We start from the raw sequence: 18,575 nt of genomic DNA on the forward strand, positions 1-18,575 counted from the left end.
TTTTGTTTTTTTTTTTTTTAAATATATTTTATTGCCTTTCTAGTTATATAAGGTGGGAGAGTAAATCTAGTCCCTGATACTCCATTGTGAATGGAAGCAGAGGTTGGCAGTTGGCCCCTAAGGTCTTTTTTCACAGCAAAAATTTAACAGTAATTTCAAATCTGTGGCATAATGCATAGTATTATATTAAAAAAGCCATGGATGTAAGAATCAAGATCAGGGTCCTAATCCTTACTCAGTTGTTTAACTTTGTGTTTCTTACATTGTGGACTTCTGTGACCCTCTACCTAGATGACTTAAAGCAGTTAATTCAATTTCTCAATTTAATTCTCATCTGTAGAATGAGGGTTAGAAACGTTCTTTATAACACACGGGGTGCTACAAAGTGTGAAGCCTTAGGTTGAGCTATTTTCAGAAAGCTTATTATCACTTAACAATCTTTATTTTATTTACATTTTTTATAGGCACCATACTGGACATACCTTTTATGTGCACTGGGACTTTTTATTTACCAGTCACTGGATGCCATTGATGGGAAACAAGCCAGAAGAACAAACTCTTGTTCTCCTTTAGGGGAGCTCTTTGACCATGGTTGTGACTCTCTTTCCACAGGTAAATTAGTGGAGTTTTTTTTTTTTATGATACCTTAAAAATACAATGAACTGAGCTGTCCGAATGGTCAGTTTTTGGATGGATATACATTTGGAAGCGAATGTATGGAGTTGTTTAAAAAGTATGTCAAGAATTCATTTTGATAAGTGTACTTTATTTTAATGCCATGATTATTTCCTTAGAGCTCTGTATTTCTAAACAGCATAGGGCAATTATTTCATAAATTATTTTTAATTCTTAATGATTCTTAAACTTTGTTTCTTTCAGTATTTATGGCAGTGGGAGCTTCAATTGCTGCTCGCTTAGGAACTCATCCTGACTGGTTTTTTTTCTGCTCTTTTATTGGGATGTTTGTGTTTTATTGCGCTCATTGGCAGACTTATGTTTCAGGCGTGTTGAGATTTGGAAAGTAAGTATGCTTTTTAAGTTGTACATTAAAAAATATAATTGAATTCATTTGCACAATCTGTTATATCATTCATCAATAATAAGGAGAACAAATCTTCAATCAGTAATTTAAATTAATTCGTCAGAGTACTCATAAATGCTACACCTTAAGTCTTTTAGGTATTCTGCATGTTATAAATAGTTACATTATTTGATAATAATTTTATTTTTCTTCTCCTCTTCTCCAACTTAATCATTAGCCCAAGTTTACAATAGAGAGGATTAAAAGAAAATTAAGGGACCTGAATAATATAGAAAAGGGTTATGCAGTACTTAAATAAGCATTTGATTCATATAATAAAATAATGCAGTATGGAGTCTAAGGTCCTTTTTTGGTCGAATCTTCGTGTGCACAGAAAGGGGACCCGCCTTGACAACAGTCACCAGCATCAGGTAATTGTGAGACTCTCAACTGTGGTAGGCAATTGGTGAGATAATGTAAAAGCACCTTGTAAATGCTAGTGCTAAACATTAGATAGTATTATCTGCCTCTGGTGCCTCTTTCTTAGAGACCAGGAAATAGTGCACAAAGCAGGAATGCTATTCTCTGTTCCTCTTTTTCATATAGCTCCCTCTCGGTCTGATCCTTTTAAGAACTTTGTCATTTGCTCATTTTGGCTTTGGCTTCCCATGTCTACTGATTCTTTTTAGCCCCACTTTATTGCTGAAAAGGAGAAACAGTAGCTCTGAAAAAAATCTCTAATGATAAATGATAGGAGAAGCTCAAAACTATGGACCATTTAGCAGAGGGCAGGCTTCAGGCAGTTGATTCTCAATTACGGAATAATTGTATTTACCACCTATCGAGCACTTACCTGTTTCAGGCATTGTACTAAGAGCTTCACGGGCATTATCTTACTTATTCCTTACATTTATCCCGTAAGGTGGGTATTACCTCCATCTAAAGACATTGGGGCATCCAGGCAGAGATGTAAAGTATGTAGACAGATATAAAAATCTAGAGCTCAGGAAAAAATGTAGATTGGAGATAAGGATTTAGAAGTCATTAGCATATAGATGGTAGTTTTAAGTACAGATAAAATTGTTCATAGACTATAAAATTCCAGATGGAATTCTGAAAGCATCATCTAAGATATGAATAAACAGGCAGTCTAGGAAGGAGCATGAGAAGAGCTCCAGCAAGGGAGGAAAATCAGGAGAGAACATGGAATAGATAAAAACACAGCAGAGCTTTTCAAGAAAGAGGGTATGATCAGCATCTTAAATATTGTAAAGAAGTTATGCAAGATAATTAATGAAATGTATCCCTTAGATTTGTATCCTTTAATTGAAATTGAAAATTGAAGGTCAATTCACCTTAAACAATTTTAGTAGAATAATGGGGCCAAAAGCCAGACTACAGTGGGTTAAGCAACAAACATGAAGAGAGGAGAAAATTACAAATGTTGACTAATTTTCGGTGAGCCTATTCGAGTAGCATAGGAGAGAGAGTGACAGCTTCAGGGGAATGCAGACTAGAGGGACTGATGCTGATTGGTTAGTGGTTTTTTGAGAAATTTAAGAATATTTATTAGGGGAAAAATGTCTATGGAAACTAAAAAAACTACAGTGACTATTAGTACCTCAGTGAAGAAGACTCTTGGAATTTTCCCTACTTTTTAAGTGACATTGGCCTGGGAGTGTTTAAATTTGCCTTAAATCATATGGTTGTTTTTATTATAATTTTTCCTTATGTACACAAGTAGTGGGTAATTGTTGTGAAAAAACTTCAGACTTTACAGGAGTACATAAATTAGAAAATAAAAGTCTTTATAACATCAGTGATAACTATTAGCAATTTGATATATGGTATATATTTTTTTCCTTCTGCATGTACTGTTACCTATGTGTGAGCACATGTTGTTCTGTAACCTTTTTAACTTAACAGTGTAGTCAACTGATAATTCAATAATAGAAGTAAAGGTAAAAATAAACTAAGCCTACAGAGATTTTTCCATCTTTGCTATTTAATACGTGATTAACCTCCATATTCAGGAATTTTATTTACAAACACCTTATCTATTCTTTGTCCTTCCTCTTTAGAGTGGATGTAACTGAAATTCAGATAGCTTTAGTGGTTGTCTTCGTATTGTCTGCATTTGGAGGAGCAACAATGTGGGACTATACGGTAAATCTGAATATTTAAATTTATAATTAAGTACTTTTCAAATATTTAGGAAAAAGTATTGCATTGTTAATTTTCTTCAGAAATCCTTGGCATTGTATTTAATTTTTTTCTCTTTTTTATTGGTGTATTTAATATTTGTTCCATTTCTTAACATTTTTTTCTTCATTTTATAATGTGTATTATCCTATATACCTTATGGCATTTCCTCCTATGCATAAATATATTGCCACATAGAAGAAAACAACCTCATTTCCCTAATACTAAATGAAACAAAAACAACAACAGAAAACACACATTGGAATAACTTTTTCTAGGGTGAAATAAAATAAATATTTTAAAAATAAATCCAGTAAAATATTTTACATTTAAAACTAGTCACTCAATATTAGGAAAGTAGTTAATTTGCATTTTTATAATCTACCTTGAGGTGAAGATTCACATATTAAGGAATGTTTTTATTTTCTGCCTGCTTGGTGACCTCAGTATTTTCATAAAAGTTGGCTCTTAGGAGGCCACTGTCATAAATTCAAGCTTTTTTGCAAAAGAAGAACATTTCTGAAGAAACAATTATCCTGTTACCACAACCTAAGTCCACCATACTGGCTAACTGACTCGCACTTTCTGCTCATAGTGTTAAGAATAATAATAAGGATATCAATAGTCAACAACTAACAGTCATTCAATACTTATGTTCCTAAACATTTACCATCAGTTTTATCTGCCCCTCAGAACAATCCTATAAAATAGATATTATTAGTATTATGCTTGATAAATAAGTCTTAGGGCGATTAAGTAATTTGTCCAAGGACACATGAGAAGTGCTGGAGCTAGGAATTAAACAGACTGATTCCAGACTGTATGTAATCACTAAGCTATACATCTAGTAAAAATAGTAAGTGATACAAAACTAAACATAGTTTTACCACATGATCAGCAGTCACACTCCTTGTTATTTACCTAAATGATTTGAAAACTTATGTCCATACAGAAACCTGTACACAAATGTTTATAGCAGCTTTATTCATAATTGCCAAAATTTGAAAGCAACTAAGATGTCCTTCATCTTAGCTGGATAAACTAATGCTAAAAAGAAATGAGCTATCAAGCCATGAAAAGAAGTTATGCGAGGAACTTATGGAGTTCCAAGAAGTTATGGAGGAACCTTAAATGTTTATTACTAAGAGAAAGAAGCCAATCTGAAAAGGCTGCATATTGTGTGATTCCAACTGTATGACATTCTTTAAAAAGGCAAAATTATGGAGACAGTAAAGGGATCAGAAGTTACCATGGGTTGGAGGAAGAAGGGATGAATAGGTGAAACACAGAGAATTTTTAGGGGAGTAAAACTATTTTGTATGATACTAAATGATGGCTACATGTCATTATACATTTGTCATAGCACATAGAATGTACAACACCAAGATTGAACTCTAATGTAAACTATGAACTTTGGGTGATAATGATGTGTCAATGTAGGTTCACCAGTTGTAACAAATGTACCACTCTGGTGTAGGATGTTGTTGGCAGAGGGGAGGGTGGCTATATACTTTTCCACTCAAATTTTGTTGCAAACCTAAAACCACTGTAAAAAATTAAGTCCATTAAAAACACAGTATGAGGCCAGGAGTTCAAGACCAGCCTGGGCAACTTAGCAAGACCTTGCCTCTACAAAAACTCTTTAAAATTTTAGCCGGGCATGGTGGCATGCACCTGTAGTCCCATCTACTCAGGAGGCTGAGGCAGGAGGGTCAGCTGAACCCAGGAGTTCAAGGCTGCAGTGAGCCATTATCATGCCACTGATTACACTCCTGTCTGAGTGACACAGCAAGACCCCATCTTTAAAAAAAAAAAAAAAAAGATTTCCCTGTAGCATTTAGTATCAGAATTGCCAATTATCATTTGTCAGTAGGCTCCAAAATAGACTTTGGTCATGTTTTTAAGTAGTAGTGATAGATTCCCCAGTACATTCATATTCCCTCTCATCATGTAAGAGTAAATAGAATCAAGGATATGCTACTATAGGCCCATACAAGATAACAGAGGGATGCTATGTGTTTTTTGTAGTAACTGTTCAGGTTGTGCCCGTAAGAAGGTAAATGTACGGGCCGATCACCTGAGGTCAGGAGTTAAAGACCAGCCTGGCCAACATGGCAAAACCCTGTCTCTGCTAAAAATATACAGATTAGCCGGGTGTGGTGATGGGCACCTGTAATCCCAGCTACTCGGGAGACTGAGGCAGGAGAATCACTTGAACCTGGGAGGCAGAGGTTGCAGTGAGCCAAGATTGCGCCACTGCACTCCAGCCCTGGGCGACAGGAGACTCCGTCTCAAAAAAAAAAAAAAAAAAAAAAAAGAAGGTAAATGTAGACCTAGAACAGTTAGACAACTCTAGTTATTAAGTCAGGTGTGGTTGTCTTAAATTTGGAATTGAATCTTAAAATTGTTTCACTCAATGTTTTGGCAATATTGTAGGAAGAAAACATACCTGCTTATTCCTACCAACAAGAATACTTACTTTTGATTCAGGTTTTCTAAATTTAATTACTAACCTGTAGTTTCCACAAATTTTGGTACATTATTTCAGTCTATTTTCTAAACATAGTAGCCTCTAGCTTCTGGCAATTCATTGTTACTGTTTTTTAAATCCTTTGCTGCCTTTGGAAGTTTTCTTGAACAGCAGTTGACCAACAGGTAAATATATTGCTAGAGATTTAATCCTGGATATTAACTACACAGATTTTTTGCTTGCATACACATCATGATATTTGTTACATTTATGATGCAAATCATGGTGTCTCCCTTTCCTGTGATGCTACTTTTTAGAAGCTACTAAATTCAAGTGAACTATCCTTTTTCATGTTTAAGTCAGATGAAATCTTATGAGATTAAACATTTAGTCATAGTTATATAAACAGACTAAGCTGGTTTGGTGGATTCATTTTTCACTTAGGAAGAAAGCAGTTTCAAAAAAAAAGTCACTTTAGGCTGGTCCAGTGGTAGTCAGTTATCTCAACTGATTGCTTACAGTCAGTTACAGGTCAAACTCCTTGTTCTTCTCTTTCCCCCCCTCACTACTGTACTTGGCTAGTCTAAAAATAATAATAAAAATTTAAAAACTAAAAAAGTTAAATAAAAAAAGTTTTTAAGTTATCACTTTGGACTATATTCCAGAAGTTGAGGTTTGATCACAAGAAAAAGGATAGCTTATTGTACAGGGCTTATCATTATGTTTCTTTATTATTTAGTAAAAAAACAAAATTCTGTTGTCTTAATTGTTTCTTTCTTCTACCCCTAAAGATTCCTATTCTAGAAATAAAATTGAAGATCCTTCCAGTTCTTGGATTTCTAGGTGGAGTAATATTTTCCTGTTCAAATTATTTCCATGTTATCCTCCATGGTGGTGTTGGCAAGAATGGATCCACTATAGCAGTAAGGCATTAATTTCATCATTCAGTGTCAATTTTATGATAAATTTTCTTATCACCAGCTATAAAAAGATTAAAATATGCCAAAGTTCAAGAATGGGGAAGGAAACTAAGTATCTTAAAGAATTCATTTTAGGCACATAGTACAAAAGCATTTTAAAAACAGTTTAAACTGATATTTTCCTCTTTCTACAGGCTTGCTCTGCATAGACTTTTCTGACATCTAGTTTCATTGCTGCACATAATTAAGAGTTGCCATTTGTTTTCCTGCATTTTGTGCCTTGAACTAATAGCAGAGAGGAGGAAGGGTAGGGAATGTATGAGTTCCTGATTGAAAGCAGGAAAGCAGCCAGAGGTCAATGGTTTCACATATGGGGCAATTTATTACTCATCAAGTAAATTTTATTGAAATTTCACTGAAATATATTTGAAAGAACTATTCTAATATTTCAAAAGGTAAAATTTTAACTTTAATTCTTAAGTGGGTATACTTTGTGCTTGTGTTCTTTACAGCTTGCTCATGCAAGTATTAAATATAATGCTTTTGTATTTTTTCATATTTGTTTTTTAAAACTTCAGTACTTTTAAGTGGGCAAGAGTTGGAATTCCTGCAAACTTTTTAAACAAATGTAACACCTATGTTTTTAAAAAGCCTATTGTCATTTTCAAGGTAGTTGAACAGAAGAAGACAAGTACTTATTCCAGTGATACCATCTTATACCAAAACATTGTTATAATGCCTTTTTCAGGGCCGGGCACAGTGGCTCATGCTTGTAATCCTAGCAATTTGGGAGGCCGAGGCAGGTGGATCACTTGAGGTCAGGAGTTCGAGACCAGCCTGGCCAACATGGTGAAACCCTGTCTCTACCAAAAATACAAAAAAATTAGCTGGGCATGGTGGCCCATGCTTTTGTAAATCCACCTAGCTACTTGGGAGGCTGAGGCAGGACAATTGCTTGAACCAGGAGGTGGTGGTTGCAGTAAGCTGAGACGGTGCCACTGCACTCCAGCCTGGGTGACAGATTTTTTTTTTTTTTTTTTTTTTCAAAAAAAAAAAAACAGAATGCCTTTTAGGATTGCTTTAAACTATAGCATATTCACTTTAATTTCTTTTGTTGTATAGTTCAAAATTTCTATCCTTTAAATTAAAGTAATTTGGAGCAAGGTCTAATAAAATATTAAACATTAGATATAGCATTTTTAATAAAAAAAAAAAGTCTCATTCTTTTAAAAGACTTGTAAATAGACTTTGGAGACAATTTCAAAGGGATCCTCATAATTGACAAATTGTCAATATTTATGAATACACTTTATATACATAATTCAAAAGCAAAGTATACAATTCATCTAGAAATACAAGTTCTGATATATTTGGAAAAGTTGTCATTTTTTGAGGTGTTTTGTCAGTTGATCTCGGTATAGTACTGTGCTTAGGAATCCATGTTGCTTGACTGTGGATGATAACATAGAACATTAGTTGGAAAATTCCATTGAAGAAAACAAGATTTAGTAATGATCACTGTCTACTCTAAAGAATATTTTTGGCCAGGTGCGGTGGCTCATGCTTGTAATCCCAGCACTTTGGGAGGCCGAAGCAGGCAGATCATGAGGTCAGGAGTTCAAGACCAGTCTGACCAACACAATGAAACCCCGTCTCTACTAAAAATACAAAAATTATCTGGGCTTAGTGGCGGGCACCTGTAATCCCAGCTACTCGGGAGGCTGAGGCAGGAAAATCGATTGAACCTGGGAGGCAGAGGTTGCAGTAAGGCAAGATCATGCCACTGCACTGTAGCCTGGGTGACAGAGCTAGACTCCATCTCAAAAAAAAAAAAAAAAAAAAAGAATATTTTCATAAAAAAACCGTTAGATGTTTGAAGGATGACTTAAACACAAGTTAGCAAGTGGTTGGTTTCAAACTCTTAAACTGGTATTTTTCCAGCTTTTTTAGGAGCAGATTTTTTTTTCTTGAATGAAATTTAAGAACCATAATATAAAGCACTATTAGATTTTTATAATTTATTACTATACAGTGTCATGTATATAATTTTATAATATGGTATTACAGTAATTTTATAGTAAGTTCTAACTTAAAACATGTAAACTTAATAAACAAGAGTAAAGCTGTTCTTGTGAACCCATTTAAATTGGTTATAGACTTAATAACCTCAATACCAAACTTATTTCAATATTTCGTTTAGGATAAGCAGTGCCAAGAGGATACTAATTCACATAGATAAAAATGTAATGGTCTGGATTTTACAATTTTACATAAAAGAACATTTGCAGTCTGAATGCAAAAAAAAAAGGACGTGGGGATGTTGGTGTAGAAAGAAACTAGGATAAGCTGGGTGTGGTGGCTCACGCCTGTAATCCCAGCACTTTGGGAAGCTGAGGCTGGGAGGATTGCTTGAGCCCAGGAGTTCAAGACTGGCCTGGGCAACATGGGGAAATCCTGTCTCTACTAAAAACACAAAAAATTAAAAAAAAGAAAAAGAAAAGAAAATAGGAAAAAAGAAGGAAACCTGAATAGAACTAAACTATTCTTATTCTTCTTCATCAGTGATGTTTTGTAGAATTGGCAGAATAAGCTCTATTTCAGTATCTCCACAAAATTATGTTAATTTGGCAATCCACATGTGGATGGCCTTCAACATAGTAAAAGTTGCTATAGAATAAACTGCATTAATTTTTAGCCAGTTTAAAACGTGTGTGAATATCAAACTGGAATCAGACATCTGTGGCACTGTATTATGTCTCTGTCACCCTCAGGTTCTATGAAACCTTGAAAAGCACAACTCAGGTTTGTACACTCCTATAGGCCATACACTGCATCACACTGTTCTTTAGGCCTCTTGCACAAAATAGATGGTCAGAAAATGTCTACATTGTAATAAATGCAGTGTTAAAATGTGATACTGATTTTCTGCTTTATCCCTTAGGGCACCAGTGTCTTGTCACCTGGACTCCACATAGGACTAATTATTATACTGGCAATAATGATCTATAAAAAGTCAGCAGCTGATGTGTTTGAAAAGCATCCTTGTCTTTATACCCTAATGTTTGGATGTGTCTTTGCTAAAGTCTCACAAAAATTAGTGGTAAGAAATTTTTATTATTCATGATATAAATAATATACTTGGTCATCAAACACAAAGCTGGAAATTATTTCATAAAATGTATAGGGTTTTTTTGTAGTGTCAAAATCATAATAGCTATTTGTGCTCCAAGCAAAACTGTGATAGGAGTTATGTTATATTCAGTTAAATTGTTTAGCTGTAGTTATCATTTACAACTTTCTGATATCAAGAAATTTAAACATTAGAAACTTTAATAAGCTACCCAGTTGTGAATTTGAGAAGGTGTAGAAAAGTATTCTTATATCAAATGTGAGATTAAGTGGTCTGTTTTAATACTGAATTAAAGTTATAATTAATTCTGTCGTAAAAGCTAACACATTTAAAACTTAATAGTAAAATTATTTTGTTTTTTTATAGATAGCTCACATGACCAAAAGTGAACTGTATCTTCAAGACACTGTCTTTTTGGGGCCAGGTCTTTTGTTTTTAGACCAGTACTTTAATAATTTTATAGACGAATATGTTGTTCTATGGATAGCAATGGTAAGTATTTTTCTCCATTTTATTTATTTTTTAACAATGCTTAAGAGATATTTCAGTGAGCTATCAGTAGCCTCAAGATCTAGTCTAGGCCAGGCGTGGTGGCTCACACCTGTAATCCCAGCACTTTGGGAGGCCAAGGTGGACGGATCATTTGAGGTCAGGAGTTTGAGGCCAACCTGGCCAACATGGTAAAACTCTGTCTGTACCAAAAAATACAAAAAATTAGCCAGGCGTGGTGGTGCATCCCTGTAATCCCAGCTACTCAGGAGGCTGAGGCAGGCGAATCACTTGAATCTGGGAGGCAGAGGTTGCAGTGAGTCAAGATCATGCCACTGCACTCCAGCCTGGGTGACAGAGTGAGACTCTGTCTCAAAAAAAAAAAAAAAAAAAAGATCTAGTCTATACAATATACACAATAAATGTTTCTGAGTATTTGAAATTACTTCTTCTAAGCTGTGAATAATTTTATATTGTGTGTAGAAATGGCCACATATCTATAGGCCAGGTTTCCAACAACCTAGATTCTTGGAAACACAACTGTCTACCTAAAAATAGCTATATTTTTCTCCCCCAAAATACCAGTACAAAGATGCCAAAAACCACTTTACTCTGCCCAAAGACTTCATTCCCAGTTTACAGCAAGTAACAGGAAAATTAGATGGGGTTAGTACTAGCAAAGGTGGGTACTTTATTGCATCGAGAATTGTCAGCTAATATTGAGGAAACAAAACAGAATAGACAGTGCTACTAAATACAGGATTCTCAGACCATTTTATGCTAGATGTAAGGAACCCTTTATATGTGTATGGCCCTTGAGAATAGTGCATAATTTGTATTAATGATGACTCAGTCATCAATTAAATTAAATTCTCTTTGATTATATCCTGCTTAAGGAAAGGATGTGGATGACATAGATATTAATTTCTATTCAAAATGATTATAAAATACAGAATATAGTGCTTGAGGGAGACACGTCAGCCATCTAAGGAAAAGAAAATATTGGTAACACTTCAATTACAAAGTTGGATAAATGGAGCATTATTACATTTTTTTCTATTATTGAGACATATCTTTATGGTTGGTCTCCAATTAATGGTGGCTTTGAATAGTTTTGTTGTATTTCTATCTCTGGACCCACTGGTTGTCACCAAATTCATAGTGATATATAAATATACTGAAGTACACCAAAACAAAACCCCCCAAAGCCCTGCAGTGAATCTTTCTTTGGATAATTCAGATAATCTCACTGTATTTGTTAGATTTGGATATTTAAAAAAATCTGTATCCATTCTGTGCATGGATTACGGGAGTACATCTAATGGTCCTTTACTAGGTTGTGTAGTATGCTTTTTCTGGAGTAACTTAATAATGTAATATTCATTCATAGTCCATTCAGAAGTTGTCATTCTTCCTATGGTGGCAGTGAGATGTCCTTAATTCTTTGAGGTGGACAATGAACGTTTTCAGGCAAAATTTTTTTAAAAATGTTTAAAAATCAGAATAATGTCCTTTAATTTGGTATCCACTATAAATATTTTTAGGGCTCCAAGGCCGGGCGCGGTGGCTCACGCCTGTAATCCCAGCACTTTGGGAGGCCAGGGCGGGCGGATCACAAGGTCGGGAGATCGAGACCATCCTGGCTAACACGGTGAAACCCCGTCTCTACTCAAAAATACAAAAAATTAGCTGGGCGTCGTGGCGGGTGCCTCTAGTCCCAGCTACTCGGGAGGCTGAGGCAGGAGAATGGCGTGAGCCCAGGAGGCGGAGCTTGCAGTGAGCCAAGATCGCGCCACTGCACTCCAGCCTGGGTGACAGAGCAAGACCCCGTCTCAAAAAAAAAAAAAAAAAAATTTTAGGGCTCCAGAACAATCCAGTTTAAAAAATAGGGGGTAATTAATCAAAATATCTAAAAACTCAATGTAAGTTTTCGTTTAGTGAACTTAGGTATGTATTACCAAGTGGAATTGTTGAATTAAAATATCAGGTGTTTAAAAAAATCAATCATCTATTGTAACGAGTAATTGGCCTGGTTTATACCTGTGATGGAGACTGGTAAACTGAGGAAGTCAAATTCAATTTTTATTTAAAACACTATGTGGATGACAAAAAAAAAAAAAAAAAAAAAAAAGCCACACACACAATGTGGTGCTTTTCAAGTAAGCTTTTAATGTAAATGATAGAGATTTTCCCCTCATGGGTGACAATTCCCTCTCCAAGGGCAGAGCTATGAGGCTCCTTTTTCTCCTGGGTTTCATTTTCTGAAGAGAAGCATTTGACTGTAGACTCTGGGCAAAGTTTCTAAATAGAGGCCATCTTTAAATTTGTAAACACAATTTTGTATATGCTTCAAGTATGGTATCTTTTCTAGACCTTTTACCTTCTTACAACTAACCTCAAAGAAACAGAAATGTATATGATGGAATTAGTTCATTATAAGATGACTGATAACCTCTTCTAGAAGGAAATTTGCAGCTTCGTGGCACAGCAGGAAGTTGAAACAATGTGGAGTCAGGAGAGTTGGGTTGTTACTTTCTAGCTTCTGTATTTTAGTCCTCTTTTTTACCTCTGAGCCTCAGTGTCTATAACTGAAATAACCTGCATTTTCCAGAGGACTACAATGAGGTCCAAATTTGAAATGTATTAAAGTGCTTTAAAATGTAGTATTTTTGGTGAAGAATTTTAGGTTAAGGTTTGATATTTGGGGGAGAAACAGAATAGTGCTACTTGAGAAAAGATAGATCATAATCCATTTTATATTTTTTTTGCTTCTAAAGGTGATTTCTTCATTTGATATGGTGATATACTTTAGTGCTTTGTGCCTGCAAATTTCAAGACACCTTCATCTAAATATATTCAAGACTGCATGTCATCAAGCACCTGAACAGGTTCACAAGCATATTGACTGACTAATAGCCCAAGGAAAAGAGGAGATGAAGTTAGGGGAATCTATGAGTGAAGGAAATCCCCCTGTGCAGGAGGCTAGTATACCATAAATAATAAGGTTATATTTGAATATAAAACATAAACCCTGTAGATTTCATTGTGTCTATTTTAGTTATGAAGCCCCCGTTGTGTGTATCATCATTTTTTATCACAGATGTTCTCAGAATAGTCTACATATTAATTAGAAACAAGACTAAAGAAATGTCAATCCTGAGGACAACAGTGAACCCCTGTAATCCTAAGTAGCAGTTTGTCTCTGAGACTTAGCAGACACAGGGTTTTCACCGCCAAAGGATTACATAAATATTCAGAACATAAAGGATTTTAGCCATCTTGAGGGTGCTTACTTTGACTGCTAAAAACTGAGAAGTGATTCAATACTGCTTAAGTGCATGGCTTATAATATTGTAATTATTGAATCAAGTGATGTTCTAAGAAATTTTTTATACTAATCATTTTTCAAAAGAGGCATATTAGTATGTTATAAAAGAAAATACTTGCTTTTAGTATACTAGAATTTAAAAGGGCTACAGGAATTTTTTAAGTAAAATTTGTATTTAATAAAGGGAATTTCTTGTACCAGTTCAGAAAAACATCCAAGTCTTTACACTGAAGGTAACTTGTTCCTTGATATTTTGAGTTAAAATTTCACTGTCACCGAAAAGTGGATGTTAAATATTCCCTTTCATGAAAAATGAAACAGTAGCTAAAAGTCAGTTGACATGTAAGAAAATTAGTAACTTAGAAAAACATGGTAAAAAAAAATCTTCCTTTTAGAATATAAAAGTTACTTTAAGTACACACTGACTCATTTGAGGTGATAAGGCATAAAATAAGTAAAAGTTATTCAACCACTAAGTACATTAGGTACTGATTCTTATCTTTCCACTCTAATTTAAATGTATTTAGATTACTCGTTATGAATACTACTAGAACTATCACAAAGATCTCTGGGGATCCAAATCTTCAGATTCCCATCTGACTCTATTTTTAATTTTATATAATAGTTCAGTAGACCATATGTCATATGATGAAGTAATCAAAAAATTAAAGGAGTAATTTATGTACTACATCTGTTTTAGGCGAGAAAAAGGTATATTGAAGAAAACAGTAAAAGATGATATTCCTTAAAAGCAAAAAAACATACTTACGGGAATTAAGTACACAGAAAACACTGGAGTACTTATTTTGCCTCTTAACTAACAACTATTGGTAAAACTTCCCAAATAAGGACTTCCTTACAAGGATGAATAGTACTTATGATTTATATTCTAATATATATTTTGGCTTAAAACGAAAATCCTTTACAAAGTTCAAAAATTTAGGAAGTAATGTCAAATATTTGTTAATGGTGAAAGACTAATTTCTTCCTGTACAAGTAGGTTGTCACAATTAGAAAAAGTTTATCTGTAGGCACCTGTTTTTTTAAAACTTGGAAAACCTTATTATAACTAAGATAAGGGTGAGTTTTAGAGGCAAAAATTAAAATTTAAAACATGGAAAAGCAGGAGGCCAGGCATGGTGGCTCACACCTGTAATCCCAGCACTTGGGGAGGCCGAGGCGGGCAGATCATTTGATCATTTTTTCCTTAAAGAATATAACCTTCTATACTTGCGTTTTCTACCTTTTGGGATTGATACAGATACAATGAAGCCAAACCTAAAATTAAATCGTCTTTATTTAATTGACAGTGTTAAGAGAGAAAAATTCACTATCATTACTAAAGAGCTGAAAGCTTAATACATATTCTTTAGGAATAGTTGCTAACTCATAACAACTATTTAGATTTTACTTAACAGAAAGGGAGGTCTTACAATGAAACAGGTTTATGATTAAAGATGTTACAATTAAACTATTCTAAAGACTTACAATATGCTTCTTAGCTAATGTTATAATTGTATCATATTACTTAGGTTCAAGTTCTTTCTTCAAAGAGTCATCAGAATAACATGGATTGAAGAGACTTCCGAACACTTGCTATCTCTTGCTGCTGCTGTTTCATGGAAGGAGATATTAAACATTTGTTTAATTGTTAGTTAAGTGTTATACCTATTTCAGCAAATAAAATATTTCATTGCTTATATTAATCCTTATTTTTTTAATTTCAATATGATCACTTACAGTTTCCATCATAATTTTTTTTTGCAACATAGCCATTTCTTTTTTAAATTCATTTTGTGCACCAGTAAGTAGATTATCATGATTCTTCTCCAACTCTTCCATACTCTAAAAACACAAAAGACTAGTTAAGTTACAAAGCACCACTTTTCATTTCAGGTTCTAAACTTGTACAATTAATTTTCAAAAGTAGTAATTTTTAAATATTCAAATGCTCATTATCTATTTGCAATAAAAATATTCTAAGTAATACATGAATACCAAAATACCTACTATAAAAGATAAAAATATAAGATATGAATAAAATGTTATAGGAAGTACAATGTAGTATACTTTGCCCAAAATGGGTTTCCTGAACTGTTAAGGTCAAGACAAAAAAGACTGGAAGTCCCATATCAGTAAAAACCATTTCTATTAAGCTTTCCAAATATCAAGTAATAATCTACTTATGACTAATAGTGTGCCATGAATTCACTACAGGGAATAAAATAATCTACAGTACAACCTCTTTCACGTTATGAAAAATAAAAATTATGTCTTACATCTTTATTATTCATTCAACAAATAATCTGGTGCCTACTATGTAAAAGGTGCTGTATTAAGTGCTGTGGAGAAATTAAAAAACAATAATACATGATTGTTTCCTGATGGCAATGAGAAAAAAACATAGAAACAAAAATTTTATAATAGGAATGGAAGCACAACTTGCTGTGGTGATATAGTGGAAAATGGGGATTAATTCCAATTTAGTGGGCAAAATACTAAGATTTCAATAGATAAAAGGAGTTAAAAATATTCTAGGGGAAGGGCATAAGCAGAAGCATGGAAGTACATAGTGAACTGAGAGAAAGCAGTTATGTGGAGGGGTGGGGTAATGAACAAATGTAGTAAATGAAGCTTAAAAAGAGGGTCATGTCATAGGGGGATCTTGAATATCTACGAATTTAGAACGGAGGCTACTGACAGTTTTTCAAGAGGGAAGAGATGTATTTTTAAAAGATAATATGGCAGATCTAGGAAGGATAGATTGGAGAACAGAGAAATCAGTTAAGAATTTTAATGGTACAAGCAAATAATAATGAGGTCCTGAACTAGGGTAGTAGCAGTGGGCATTAAAAGAAAGAACCACTGCAGAAGTAAAAATTACAGGGCCTAGTAATAACTGGATGTGACAGAGAAAGGAGATGGAGGAACCAAAGGTTATACTATAGTTCCTATCCTAAATAGTAACATTTAGTGATAACATTTAGAAGAAATCTTTATCTAGTACTTTATCAAACCTTCACACCAATTACCAAATGGTTCTCAGAGCATTAGAACAAGACAACAAGTTTTCCACTTGGAAATACTTTTTAAAATAACGTGTGTGTGTATAATTTTTTTTTTTTTTTTGAGGCAGGGTCTCACTGTCACCCAGGCTGGAGTACAGTAGTACGATTTCAGCTCACTGCAACCTTTGCCTCCAGGGCTCAAGTGATCCTCCCACCTCAGCCTTCCCAGTAGCTGGGACTACAGGTGAGTGCCACCATGCCTAGCTATTTTTGTTTGTTTGTTTGTTCTTAATAGACATGGGGTTTTGTCATGTTGCTCAGGCTGGTCTTGAAATCCTGGGCTCAAGTGATCTCGCCATGGCATCCCAAAGTGTGAGCCACTGTGCTCGGCCATATATATTAAAGTTATTCTGAAATACTTATTTTAAAACAATTTTACTAGTTTACTCAGAGCATCCCAATTCCTTTAATGTGATTTTAACATGTATTTGCACAAGACTATCTAAAGGAACCACCACTGAAAAAAAGTATATGCAAGATTCCATTGAGCTTCTATGAATAGTTACTAAAAAGTATATTTCTGCCAGAACAAGAGGGGTACACACTACAATTTGCTAATATGTATGTGTCAGTAGGTAATTATCAATCCACAGACTTTTAATCATCAGATGTCTATTATATCTATTATTTTATGTTGGATATAAATTCATTTTTAGTCACTGTAATAATTCTAAAAGCAAATGTGCCATAAAATACTTCTATGATACATTTGAAAACGAGAATTCAATAATTTGGGTACTTTCTATTTAACAAACACTGGGGATACAAAAACAAGTAAAATACAGCCTAAAAATGATTATTATAGAGTCTATTTTCAGTTAAACAGAGAACTATGACTAAAGTGTTATTAAAGTATGGATTTTTTCCCAATTTACCATTTCCTGTCTTGAATAATCCCGACAAAACCATTTGAATCCTCAAGTAAAAATACATTTATCACTTAAATCAGAAACAATGAATTCAAAATGGAAAAGTAGTTAAAGTGTAAAATGTTTTTTCCCATAAACTTAGAAAAAATTATCTTCCACTTCCATAAATATATTATGTTTTATAACGATGTATTGTGTTACAACATACAACAAACCTTTATGAACTGCTCATATAACTGTCTAATTGTTTTCAGTCTCTGGCTCTGAACAATTCTAGATTGTTGAAGAATCTTTTGTTGCTGTCGAAACATATTCTACAAATATAAAAGAAAAAAAACTGTAAGAACAGTTTGGGTAAAATTTTAAATTTAGAAAAAATAATTCTACATTAAACTTAAAGTGTTAAAAATCAATGCTTTTAAAATTTTAACAACTATTATGACCATGTTTAGATAATTTATGTTCACCACTAATATGTAACAATATATTAATCCTACCAGTTGCTGAATGGGAAATTTTAACAAAAATCAAGTCATTGTCTTAATTCTTGCTGATTTCAATGTCCACACAGATGATCCTTCCAGTAATAATGGTTTTCCATTCCGTGACCTGTTTCTCAATGATTTTGGCCTCTACCCTACTTTAGCCATTGACTTACATACTCCCACCCTAGATTTTGTCATTACTAATAACTCTAACCACTACACAGTATTAACAATGGTAAACTTTCTAAGAGATAGATACTCAGCATTCCCCTTTCATAGATGAGTAAACTGAGGCATAATCTGTCCATGGTTTCACAGCTACAATTGCTCAAACAAGAATTTGATCCAAAACAGTATTGTTGCTGGCATCCAGGCTCTAACCATTATACATACTGTTTCTCTATCTATCCTAGTATTTAACCACTACTTCTTTACCATTCTAACTTACTCTCTTTAGTACTACAGCTCAATAATCTATCAGCACCACAAATCCATCCTATCTATTTTACACTGTCATCCCTACCCCCAATATCCTCACTTGGAGGTAACACAAGTCTGGCCATTAAAAGTCAACTATGTTCTGACTACAGACA

At 34.0% G+C, this 18,575-nt stretch overlaps 2 protein-coding genes across 7 annotated transcripts in view; one reads left to right on the forward strand and one right to left on the reverse strand.

The window, feature by feature from the left end:
- Window positions 1-15,266, forward strand: part of CHPT1 (choline phosphotransferase 1) — a 31,282-nt gene extending 16,016 nt beyond the window's left edge. Inside the window, exons 2-9 of one of the 3 annotated variants that reach the window (XR_008650444.2) lie at window positions 465-612; window positions 880-1,021; window positions 3,103-3,187; window positions 6,485-6,616; window positions 9,555-9,713; window positions 10,110-10,235; window positions 13,010-13,213; window positions 15,093-15,266. Coding sequence is in view for 2 of the 3 variants with exons in the window: in XM_055240323.2 (XP_055096298.1) it covers window positions 465-612; window positions 880-1,021; window positions 3,103-3,187; window positions 6,485-6,616; window positions 9,555-9,713; window positions 10,110-10,235; window positions 13,010-13,120; window positions 15,093-15,137 (948 nt within the window). In the remaining variant the exon portion in view is untranslated. The remainder of the gene's footprint in view (window positions 1-464; window positions 613-879; window positions 1,022-3,102; window positions 3,188-6,484; window positions 6,617-9,554; window positions 9,714-10,109; window positions 10,236-13,009; window positions 13,214-15,092) is intronic. The other 2 variants (XM_055240323.2, XM_055240324.2) reach the window with 2 other exon arrangements.
- SYCP3 (synaptonemal complex protein 3) overlaps window positions 1-18,575 on the reverse strand; it is a 33,471-nt gene that overhangs the window by 7,659 nt on the left and 7,237 nt on the right. For 2 of the 4 annotated variants that reach the window (XM_055240326.2, XM_055240328.1), the window contains exons 7-9: window positions 17,713-17,811; window positions 15,301-15,405; window positions 14,840-15,172 (exon numbers count right to left, since the gene is read on the reverse strand). In XM_055240326.2, coding sequence (XP_055096301.1) covers window positions 15,119-15,172; window positions 15,301-15,405; window positions 17,713-17,811 — 258 coding nt within the window. In that variant the 3' untranslated portion in view covers window positions 14,840-15,118. Of the gene's footprint in view, window positions 1-14,839; window positions 15,173-15,300; window positions 15,406-17,712; window positions 17,812-18,575 lie in introns of those variants that run through there. The other 2 variants (XM_063614329.1, XM_055240327.2) reach the window with 1 other exon arrangement.

The sequence above is a fragment of the Symphalangus syndactylus genome, chromosome 13, assembly GCF_028878055.3.
Source record: "Symphalangus syndactylus isolate Jambi chromosome 13, NHGRI_mSymSyn1-v2.1_pri, whole genome shotgun sequence".
Taxonomy (NCBI): domain Eukaryota; kingdom Metazoa; phylum Chordata; class Mammalia; order Primates; family Hylobatidae; genus Symphalangus; species Symphalangus syndactylus.